The sequence below is a fragment of the Musa acuminata genome, chromosome BXJ1-3, assembly GCF_036884655.1.
Source record: "Musa acuminata AAA Group cultivar baxijiao chromosome BXJ1-3, Cavendish_Baxijiao_AAA, whole genome shotgun sequence".
In the NCBI taxonomy this organism is placed as follows: domain Eukaryota; kingdom Viridiplantae; phylum Streptophyta; class Magnoliopsida; order Zingiberales; family Musaceae; genus Musa; species Musa acuminata.
In genome coordinates, this window is record NC_088329.1 from 39,758,915 (window position 1) to 39,769,113 (window position 10,199).

The 10,199-nt window shown below is 40.6% G+C and overlaps 3 protein-coding genes across 3 annotated transcripts; 2 read left to right on the forward strand and 1 right to left on the reverse strand.

Moving 5' to 3' along the window:
• The first annotated feature begins 1,081 nt into the window (after positions 1–1,081).
• Positions 1,082–3,895, forward strand: LOC135629458 (uncharacterized). The gene is made up of 3 exons (XM_065136842.1): positions 1,082–1,866; positions 3,049–3,217; positions 3,293–3,895. Exons 1-3 carry the CDS (start codon positions 1,132–1,134, stop codon positions 3,751–3,753), a joined length of 1,365 nt encoding a protein of 454 aa, XP_064992914.1. The 5' UTR covers positions 1,082–1,131; the 3' UTR covers positions 3,754–3,895.
• Positions 3,882–5,510, reverse strand: LOC103979578 (uncharacterized). The gene is made up of 3 exons (XM_009395752.3): positions 4,829–5,510; positions 4,526–4,680; positions 3,882–4,273 (listed from the first exon to the last, which is right to left on the reverse strand). The coding sequence occupies exons 1-3, from the start codon at positions 5,370–5,372 to the stop codon at positions 3,944–3,946; spliced, it is 1,029 nt and encodes a 342-aa protein (XP_009394027.2). The 5' UTR covers positions 5,373–5,510; the 3' UTR covers positions 3,882–3,943.
• A 1,151-nt stretch (positions 5,511–6,661) lies between these two features.
• LOC103979088 (uncharacterized protein At2g27730, mitochondrial) lies at positions 6,662–9,891 on the forward strand. Its single transcript, XM_009395114.3, has 3 exons — positions 6,662–6,885; positions 6,983–7,051; positions 9,675–9,891. The coding sequence occupies exons 1-3, from the start codon at positions 6,721–6,723 to the stop codon at positions 9,693–9,695; spliced, it is 255 nt and encodes an 84-aa protein (XP_009393389.2). The 5' UTR covers positions 6,662–6,720; the 3' UTR covers positions 9,696–9,891.
• The last annotated feature ends 308 nt before the right edge of the window (positions 9,892–10,199 follow it).

Consider the following 10,199-nt stretch of genomic DNA (forward strand, 5'->3'; position numbering starts at 1 on the left):
GTAAGGATAATAAGACCAAAATATATTCGAGGTACTGAAAGAGATTGATTTGAGGTCTAAGGTTCAATTCTATTAGGTCTTATTTTAAGTTCTTTAATCTTTTACCAATATAATTTTAATGTTACAATAACTTTAATCGAGTCTAATTTAGTTTGATAAATATGATATTTTCAGTTTAAATTTATCCTTCAATCTCATTTATATATATCAATATTTTTTAGTATAGTACTCTTGTCTTATTTTTTCTAATTATATATTATTCCATCCATACATAAGTAACTTTTTATCCTTTCCATAGATGTTATTCAAAGTTAAACTTTCTTATTTCAAATATAATTAAATTCATTCTAAATCTTGATAATCACTTCACTATGCAATTATCTATTTTAATTACATATGCATACTATATTGTTATGACTTAACCTCATACTCATATATATTAACACACTTAGACTTATTAAGTCGAAGGACTATGTATTTTAGTTGTAAAAGATAATTAACATGGATATCAATGCTTCTATATACTTTATCTAGTATTTCGAAGAATTTTGAAAGCATATACTTCGAATTTAAAATTGATAACGTGTGCATATTATTAACGTACTAGCATGTCATATATTATGTTTTACAGCCATAGATATTATAAAATATATATTTAAATGATGATAATATATACATATTATTTATATTTTTATTAACATACTTGAAATATCTCTGATTTGATTTATTTTTTCTTATATATTGATCTAATTACAGTGTTAAAGTATTATAATATTTTAATAATATCAAAACATATAAAGTAAAAATATTATATTTTATACTATAGCATAATTATGTTACCGTATTATAGTGTTTCCTGATATTACTGAAATTATTGTAACATAATGTATGTACATAATAACTAGATCGATTTATTTTGTAAATAATTCGGGGTATTAAAGAGTAGGTAATTGGGATTATTTTAGATATTAAATAAAAAAAATTGTTAGTGAAAATATGACAATTTTTAGAAAAAAAATTAAAATTTCATTTTTCCGGAAATTCACATAAGAAATATTCCAAAACGGCATTTAAACGTGAGACGCCAAGGTCGACCATTGACGCCTCCTCTTCTCTCCAATCTCTTCGCGAATGGCCGACCCAACCGCCGCAGGCCGCCGTGTTGGCGGAACCGAGCACAGCTGGTGCCGCAGCGTGCCGGGCGGGACCGGCGTCCTCGTCCTCGGCTTCTTCCTCTCCCGCCCCGTCCCCCGCCCACTCCTTGAGTCCGCCCTCCACCGCCTCCAGACCTCCCACCCTCTCCTCCGTTCCCGCCTCAACACCGCTGGCCCCGACCAGCCCTTCTTCTCCATCGCCCACTCCCCATCCCTCACCGTCCGCCCCCTCTCCGCCTCCGACATCCTCCAGTCGCCGCCGGCGTCCCCGTCCCACTTCCACGCCCTATTGGAGCACGAGCTGAACGAGAACCCCTGGTCATCGCCGGCCCCGTCCCACCCGATCCTCTTTGCGACGGCCTACGACGACATGCCCGAGGCGGGCCGGACCGTCGTCGCGCTCCGGTTCCACTCCGCGGCCTGCGATCGAACCTCGGCCGCGGCGATCCTCAAGGAGCTCCTGCGTCTGATAGCCGGCAGCACGAAGGAGGAGGAGGAGGAGGAGGAAGAGGGGTTTCACAGGGCGATGGAGGATTTGATACCGAAGCAGGACGCATGGAAGCCGTTTTGGGCGCGGGGGAAGGATTTGGTCGGTTACTCCTTGAACGGTCTGCGGACGTCGACCCTCCCGTTCGAGGACACCGGTTCGGACCGGCGATCGGAGGTGGTGAGGTTAGTGTTGGACGTGGACGACACCCAGAAGCTTCTCAATGTGAGTGCCTTTGCTTTCTTTTCCCTCTTTCTTCATACGTCGGACTAGCATAATACACGTATATAATACTATACTTTGGACTATTATAGTATACATTGTTTTACATTTTGCATATATAATATATCTCTTTAAATATTAAAAATTTTCATATATGCACTTCTGTTAGTCTCAAAATAAATATCTAAAATATTTTTTTCCCATAATTTGGAGTCCGATATCATTATACTAATAGTCCGATACCCATAAACTGCAATGACATATAAGTCTTTGAGTCTTGTATTATATATATATATATATATATATATATATATATATATATATATATATATATATATATTAAAGTAGTAATAATAAGAATCACAAACTTTATATGCAATTTTGCCTGTTTTGTGTGTTCTATTGATCATTAAATAGGTTTCTCTACTCTCATCAGAATGCAACTTTTCTACACGTTTATTTGATGCATGGGATGATAGACTAAGACAAGAGAAGATGAGCGGTAGCTTTTGCTTCTTTTCTTCATTAAATAGGCTTCTCTGCTCTAAACTTGACAAACAAGAGAAGATGAGATCGAGGAAATAGTGATGTAGACAATCAAGATAATATGCACCTCAAGAAACTTATCATCTTCATAAACAACAACCTGTGCAGATAATGAGAAGCGTATGTTTTTCTTTTTTGTCTTTAAATTTTTATTTTTGTTGCGTGTCTTTTTTTATTTGGATTTGATCCAAGAGTCGTACTTGACATTAAAAAGCCATCCTTCTTATATTTCTCCGTTGAGATTAGTGCAAACAAGTGATAAATCTTAGTTTCAAATCCGATGTGAGTGCTATGTATGCTATTTAATGTAATAAAAAAAATAAAAATAAAAATCTCATCGACAGGAGATTTGGGGTTTTGTCCCTCATCTTACAAATAAATGTATATTTTTTCGTCAAATTAGAATATGACAATAAATAAGATTAATTGTTTTTGTGGTTGTAGTTTAGGATGATTTCGATCATGTGGCCTATATTGTGATATTTGTATTAAAAATTGATTGTTTATGATCTTATACTATAATTATTTTTTATCTAAAATATTCATCAAATAATGACATACTAGTCATCAATCAATGAAGGGATAAATGTGTTTGCTAATTGCTTTATTCAGATCAATGTTCTAAGTTTCAAGTGACAGGCATGCAAGGTAAGGGAAATTAAACTGTGTGGAGCCATGTCGGCTGCAGCACTGGTCGCTACAAATTCATCAAAACATCTCGAGAAGGATCGGGCCGAGACCTACACGGTTGTGACCCTCATAGACTGCCGCAAGTATCTTGATCCTGTTCTACATGATCACAGTATTGGTGAGCATCTGAGTTGCAGTTAAGTCGATGCATTTGCTAGTGATTCTTGTTATACACTCTCTTGGGATGTTGCAGGATCCTATCACTCGGCCGTCATCAACACGCACAATGTTCATGGGGGAGAAGAGCTATGGGAGGTCGCCGAGAGATGCCATGAGTCCTACTCCAATGCCGTCCATAACAAGAAGCATCTAAAAGACATCACTGAGATCAACTACCTACTGTGCAAGGCCATCGATAACCCCCAACTGACCCCTTCGTCTTCCCAGAGGACTGCACTCATCTCTGTGTTCGAAGAGCCCGTGGTCTACGACTCATCGGAGCTGCAGCAGGAGCTCGGGGTGGAAGACTATATTTGGTGTGCGTCGGTGCATGGAGCGGGCCCATCGATTGCGGTGTTCGACACCATCCGAGATGGCCGGCTTGACTGCGCCTTCGTTTACCCTTCGCCCCTTCACTCGAGGAAGCAGATGCAAGAGCTGGTGGAACACATGAAGACGATTCTGACACAAGGCAGTCTAAACGGAGGAGACTGATTAGAACAAGAGTCTCATTGTTCCAAAGTGGAAGTTTACAGAAGTGTGGAAACTGCTGATTTATTACTGTAAAAGTTAGAACTTTTCACTCCATTGGATTTGATGGTATGCAGGAATGAATAAGGGGTTGCTTTCTTGTTTCCCTTAGGAAATGTTTCATGCAGCAGAAAAGAACAGAGAACACAGCATGTTAGGTGGGCTGTCGCAGGATCCCGACAATGCTCTGTTTTGCTTCGAGGACGGTGATCAGTGATCGGAGCATCGAAGCCAGGCGTTGCTGGTCGGCAGTTTGCCGGCAGACAAGTCCCACGTATTGCATGGCCTCTTCGGGGAGTAGCCCGGCCATGAAGAAGGGGAAGAGGCGGGGGGAGTGGGTGGCCTCCATAAGCACCAACACTTGCTCCATCCATGACCGCGATGAGGATTCGTCTTCCCCTTCCTCTCTTTGGCTTCTCATCGCCATCTCCAGCAGCGGCAACATGTTCTTCTCTTCCTCCTGGAAGTGCCCCTTGAAATGCTCCTAGCACATGAAATTAATGTCAGTAGATTAACTAAATAGTGCTCTACTTTGGTCAATATGTACCAATCATGAGGTCCAACACATGGTCAAACTTTGAGTCCAAGGAAACTAAAGGACACCTCAACGAAGCTTGTCTTGAACTACACTCGAGAAATGTTCCATTGGCTTCCATCATAAAGCAGGCATTTTTATCCCTTTATCTTCTTTGTTGGGTCCGTTATGATGGGAGCAAGCAATTATGAACATGAGTACCTCTAAGGTTTTCAATCTCAGGGACAGATTGAGCAATGCCTCCTGATGGAAGGGTGTTCCGGCCTCCATCACCACCATGGATTTGATGTCCTCCTTTATCCCGTTGATGATGGGCAGGTCCCTCGCGTGCTCTTCGTTCGCCACTTTGCACACTCCTGTAATGATTCCTTTGATTTTATTCCAATCTTTTCCATTGTGATCGCTATTAAGATTAGGTTAATCGATTTGCGCAGAATCCAATTCCAAAAGAGATGAGTTTTTCCCCAATAATCTTAGGAATACGGACAGCGGACGATGGTGTACCTCGATCGGCCGCGGACTCGAAGGCGGGGAAGAGGAGGCGCTCCTCCATCTGTGCGTGCTCCAGCACCACCTCCGCCAGCTGCCCGTAGCTCCGCTCCATTCTCGCCGCCTCCCCCTTCCTCCCGCCCCCGCCGGCAGCCATCTCCGTGGCCCACGCCGCCAGCTCCTCCACGTGCCGCTCCACGCTCCGATGCTGCAGCGCCGTCACCAGCGCCACCTCCTCAGCCGCCGACGTCATGTCCGCCAGCGCCGTAGCGGCCGTCGGCGGGCGAGGGAACCTGGAGTCCAGCTCCCGGATCAGCGAGTCGGCGGCCCCGACGACCGTGTCGGCGCCACACTGGAGGAAGGGGAGGCCGAGGAGGGGGCTCCGTGGGACGAACTGAAAGGGGACGGACTTGTACAGGAGAGCAACGCGGAGGCAGGAGCAGATCGGGCACGACTCCGGACCGTAAAGCCGCACGGCCGGGAAGTCGGGCGTCAACAGCGACGACGAATGCTGCGCGGGGCGGGATCGGGGCTTCGGCTTGGGAGCGCAGTTCCCCATTGCTTCGCTTGGGATCGGATTCGTGAAGCTCGTTAGGGGAAAGGGAAGAGAGAAAGAGGAGAAGGATTCAAATTACTAACTCTACGACTACGTCATAGAGGAGGAAGGGAGGGATTTGAGGGCGGGGAAGGCGCAGAGGATGGAGCTCGAAGCCGTTGTCTTCGAGCCGCATGGTGGGGTCTTTTATGCGGGCGGAGGACCATGTGAACTCTCTCTTGCCCCGCTGCTGGGCGGGAAGGGAAGGAACGCTGCCACGTCACTACAAATGGACGGATACGATCCTCTGGATCGGGAATCAACGGTGAGAATCCGTGGTCGATCTGCCAAGGCACGTGTTGTGCGGTGGAACGGCTGTTGATCAGCCGTCGATTGAAGCGGAATACTTTCGCTACCAGCGCACTTCTTACCGGCCTCAACTCTGCCGTGCAATTGGTGAACAGGGGGACCCACATGCGGCCCCACCTCTAATTCCTCTGACAAGCCCTGGATGGCAAAGGTGGGGTTGAGTGTGACGGGTACGGAAAGAAATAGTTAATGCTAACAATTAATCTTTCAGATTTTTCAAATTTATATTTTAAATTAATTTTAAATATTTAATAATACTTTCCACTTATATCAAGTTTTTCCTGATGTTAATTAACATATCAATTAATTCCTCCCAGCTTGTTTTATTCCTTTGTGCTCACTAATCATAGTGTAAGATATTTGGCAATGACAAACAACCCAATTTTAATGGCGCTTGGCACCAAATTAAACATTTTTTGTTGGGTCAGATCATATATTTAGACATATATACGTGTAATAAACTTATATTTTTTTTGTTATTTTTGACAAATGAAATAAATGAAATCATACATGGGTTGGTCAACCCGAATCGAACCCAACCCGTTATGAATCCATCAAGCAGTCGGCCGAAGCAATCTTTAAGCATCGATTCCTTCCCCACCAAATCAATAATTCCAAGGCAAAATTACATATATATAATTAGTGATTTATCTATTTCTTTCTATATATATATATATATATATATATATATATATATATATATATATATCTTGCGCACTCTTATAATTAATTTCAATTAATTATCATTTGACTCTGACAATAGAGATGTCTGGGATAATTGAACACCTATAAAATATTAGATATTTATCATTTAAAATTGAGTCTTATTCATAAATGTTAATTTGTTATACTATTATTATTAATGGTATATGCGTAATTCAAAAGAATGAAAAGAATAATTATGTAAAAGCACTCATTTTAATAGACTTCTTTCACGGTTCTTCACGCTCGCTTCGATCGAGTCTCCTATTAAATTGGAAGCGGCGAGTGTAGTGAATCAGAGATGATGGCGATGAGGTCGGCGCTCCGAGTGATTCCTTGCCTCGCCCGATCGTCTGTGGCGGCGGCGAAGGAGGTCGCCGCCCCGAGGAGCTCGCGCTTCTTTAGCGACGGGAAGGGTAGGGTTCTGAGCGAGGAGGAGAGGGCCGCCGAGACCATCTACATCCAGGTCCATATCCAAACCCTTTCTTCTCCCGTTTGTAATCCCATCGATCGGCGTGGTTTTTGATCGTTTTGAGGGTTTGGATGTGTTGATCCGTGAGTAGAAAATGGAGAGGGAGAGGCTGGAGAAACTGAAGAAGCAGCAGGAGAAAGAGAAGGCTGAGGCCGAGAAGGTACAGTGGTGTTCATTCTGATCGTGAAGAGGGGTATTGGGCTTGAGATCTTTATGTGGCTATTTCTTGTTCTCACCGTTCATTATAATGGTTTAACTTGTTTAGATGCTCATTTTGTTAGATAGAAAACATTTAGATTTGTTAGATAAATCAACAAAGGGGATGTTGTGATTGTAGACTTAATATGAATCTCTCTTGGTGCTTAGGGAACATTTAAATAGAAGGTTCAATCATGATCTGACTATTCAAATTAGAGAGACGCCGTCTTCTCCAAATCTACCAAGAACTATAGAAATCTCAACCTCCATCTATGGTGTTTTTTACTTCATATTCTGTTGCATTCTTAGATTTCATTAATTTTGCAAGATGCGACAATGAATAAGTTAGCGAATGTGTGACAAGCAACATTACTTATCAAAATTCATCTGAATATTATTGGAACTTTTCAGAGCTTAGGAAAATGGTTGTAAGTTTGAAAGTTAAACTCCTAGTAGGTGTTAGATGACCACAGTTGTTACTTGCCTGCTAGAATAATTTCCTTTTCCTCCTTTTCGACAGCCATGGAAGGCAGAAACACATTCGCTAACTTATATGAGGCGAATACTTTTAGATAACTTGATCTGATAACTTTAAGAACCACAATCAATTTATACTGCTACTATTTGCTCTGTAAGTGTTGGATTGGGCACTTTTAGATCTATAGCTTTTTTTAGGCCATAAGGTACTTTGCTTTTGAACTATATATACTATGGTTGTCCTAAGTTATTGCCTCTCCTGCAATTAGAGATATGGACTGACATTACTTCTTTGATTTAGAGTTTCGGACTGCCATTACTTCGATGATTTAGGTGTACTTGGGAGGGCACATTTTATTTGTGGTCTGTATGTTCCTCTTATTACTAGTAACTGGAGATTTAAGTTCCATGTTTGCGATCATCCTCTTAGTAACATCAGTTTTTAGTGATGAGATACCTTACATCTGAGCTATAACATGCTTGGCATAAGTCATTGATTTTATTTTTAATTGCTGGCCATACCTTGGCCATTCTAAGCAATAGGGTGGTGCTAGAATGAGCAGTGATGATGCTTTAGTGCGCTTGGAATATTATTTTAACATTGGCAACAATAAAGTCACAAAATTTTGACACTCATCTGTTCCTTTGGGAGAGAAGTTAAGAAATTGATTTTCTAACCTTTGCTGAATCTGTAACATGCCTGATAAATGGGTTTGGAAATGCTTTTAAGTATATTTTCTGTTCATCTTTGCACCCTCTCTTTTTGGGCATGGCATGATCATTTGTTCCAAGTTATAAGTAGCTAATCCATTGATGAACAGAATTAGAAAACATGAGAAAATTGTTTCAGGCGTGGGGTGCTTATTTGCTTATTATGGTTTTAAATATCCAAACTTCAATTTGTAAAGCCTAAAAATGCACATGTTCGTTATATCAAAGGAATTATGTTTTCTAAAATTACAACTGGTACAGCGAGGGTACGTGTTGTTATCCATTGCTCAGCCTTCTATTGTGGTATGCTATGCCCCTTTTCTTTCTGATGGATGATAGTGGGCAAAATGATAAAGTAAAGGTTATAGTCTGATATATTTGAAAAAGTTAATTTGGTATGAAGATTGGGTTGTGAACTTTAAGCCTCGAAACATACAGTAACAAAGGAGATCTATAGTGCATCTTGTATAGCTAATGGTGGAAGAGATGAAAATAGTAGTAGCAAGGGAGATCTATTGTGGATTTTGTAGAGCTGCTGGTGGAAAAAGAGATATAATGAAAAGTAATATAGGAGCTTTATAATGGATTTTGTTGAGCTGGTAGTGGAAAAAAGATTATAAAAGTAAAAAAAAAAAGAAAAACTTGCATACCAGATACAGTGCTTTGGGATATGCATTACTGATTCATATAAGACAAGTATAAAGGAGCTATTTCTAGATGTTTTGGTATGATTATATGCTTAATTATTATTTAAATGTGTGAATGCAATATTATAAAGTTGAGACAATTGTTTTTTCTAGAGGGTGGGCCTTGGTACAATGGTAAGGTTGCTCCCTTGTAACCTGCGAGATCAGGGTTTGAGTTATGAAAATATCATCTTTAAATATTTAAAAGTAAGGCTGTGTACATTGACCCTCTCCAGATCCCGCATTGCTATTAGTCTCATTCACTGGTTATGTGTCCTTGTTTATACAATTATCTTTTCTGATTATTGTGTAGTATGACTATTGTTGTTTTTGCTGTTAATTTACTCTTTATGCCCACTACCTCGCCTTTTGACACATTGGAAAAGCTTTATTGAAAAGGAAATCATTCAGATAAATTTTCACCATGCAATGCGTATGGACAGATTGTTGTTTCAACTTTTGTATGTTCCAGTAGTTAGTATTTTTGCTAATGAATAACATATTCCTTATGCCATCTTGGATTTTTGCATAAATTTGCGGCTTATGTTACAAAAACATAAGATTCATAATGGCAATTTATACTACTTGCTTTTTCTTCCTGTTACAGAGTAAACAATGATCCTCTGTTTGCAAAACATATTTTTCATGCTGAGTGTCCTTCATTAGTCTTTTCCCTCTTTCATCAAATGACATCTGATGCTTTCTTCACAGAAACCCGATAACAAGAGCTGATGTTGCTATACCTGCCTGTCCGGTCTTGGCCTCATTCATGTTTCGAAGCACTCTGCTCTTTATATAATCAGACATGATGAATAAACGTGTGTGAACAAACGGGATGCCCATGCCAGTTTGGTATTCTCCTAGAACTCAGTTTATCCACCTGTACTTGTAATTACAGCATTCTATTTAAAGCTGCCTTTGTTGTTAATGATATTCCTCTGCAACTTTTTTGTTCGGATAAGAATGAACTGCACATAGGTTGGTCTTTGATTTGGATCCTGAGGTAGATCATTGGCATGCCTAACTCCCAAATTGGAGTACTTTTATTTCCAGGAAGTAATGGAGTAGTCGCCACCATGATTAGGAGTACCCACAGTTCCAGTACCCATTGGAATCTACATCTACATGCCTGGGTATTCAGTTATCTTTAAAATATTAATGTTGGTCACATTGGAGTAGTTTGCTGTTAGATTGGTTTTCTTAATATATGATTATTTGGATGTATTATCTAAAAAA

Coding starts and splice junctions, on each gene's coding strand:
- LOC135629458 (XM_065136842.1), top strand. CDS start 1,132: ATGGCCGACCCAACCGCCGCAGGCCGCCGTGTTGGCGGAACCGAGCAC. Junction 1,867..3,048: donor ACACCCAGAAGCTTCTCAAT/GTGAGTGCCTTT, acceptor TTCAAGTGACAG/GCATGCAAGGTAAGGGAAAT. Junction 3,218..3,292: donor TCTACATGATCACAGTATTG/GTGAGCATCTGA, acceptor GGGATGTTGCAG/GATCCTATCACTCGGCCGTC.
- LOC103979578 (XM_009395752.3), bottom strand. CDS start 5,372: ATGGGGAACTGCGCTCCCAAGCCGAAGCCCCGATCCCGCCCCGCGCAG. Junction 4,681..4,828: donor CGAGTCCGCGGCCGATCGAG/GTACACCATCGT, acceptor GAATCATTACAG/GAGTGTGCAAAGTGGCGAAC. Junction 4,274..4,525: donor TGAGATTGAAAACCTTAGAG/GTACTCATGTTC, acceptor TTCATGTGCTAG/GAGCATTTCAAGGGGCACTT.
- LOC103979088 (XM_009395114.3), top strand. CDS start 6,721: ATGATGGCGATGAGGTCGGCGCTCCGAGTGATTCCTTGCCTCGCCCGA. Junction 6,886..6,982: donor CCGAGACCATCTACATCCAG/GTCCATATCCAA, acceptor ATCCGTGAGTAG/AAAATGGAGAGGGAGAGGCT. Junction 7,052..9,674: donor AGAAGGCTGAGGCCGAGAAG/GTACAGTGGTGT, acceptor CTTTCTTCACAG/AAACCCGATAACAAGAGCTG.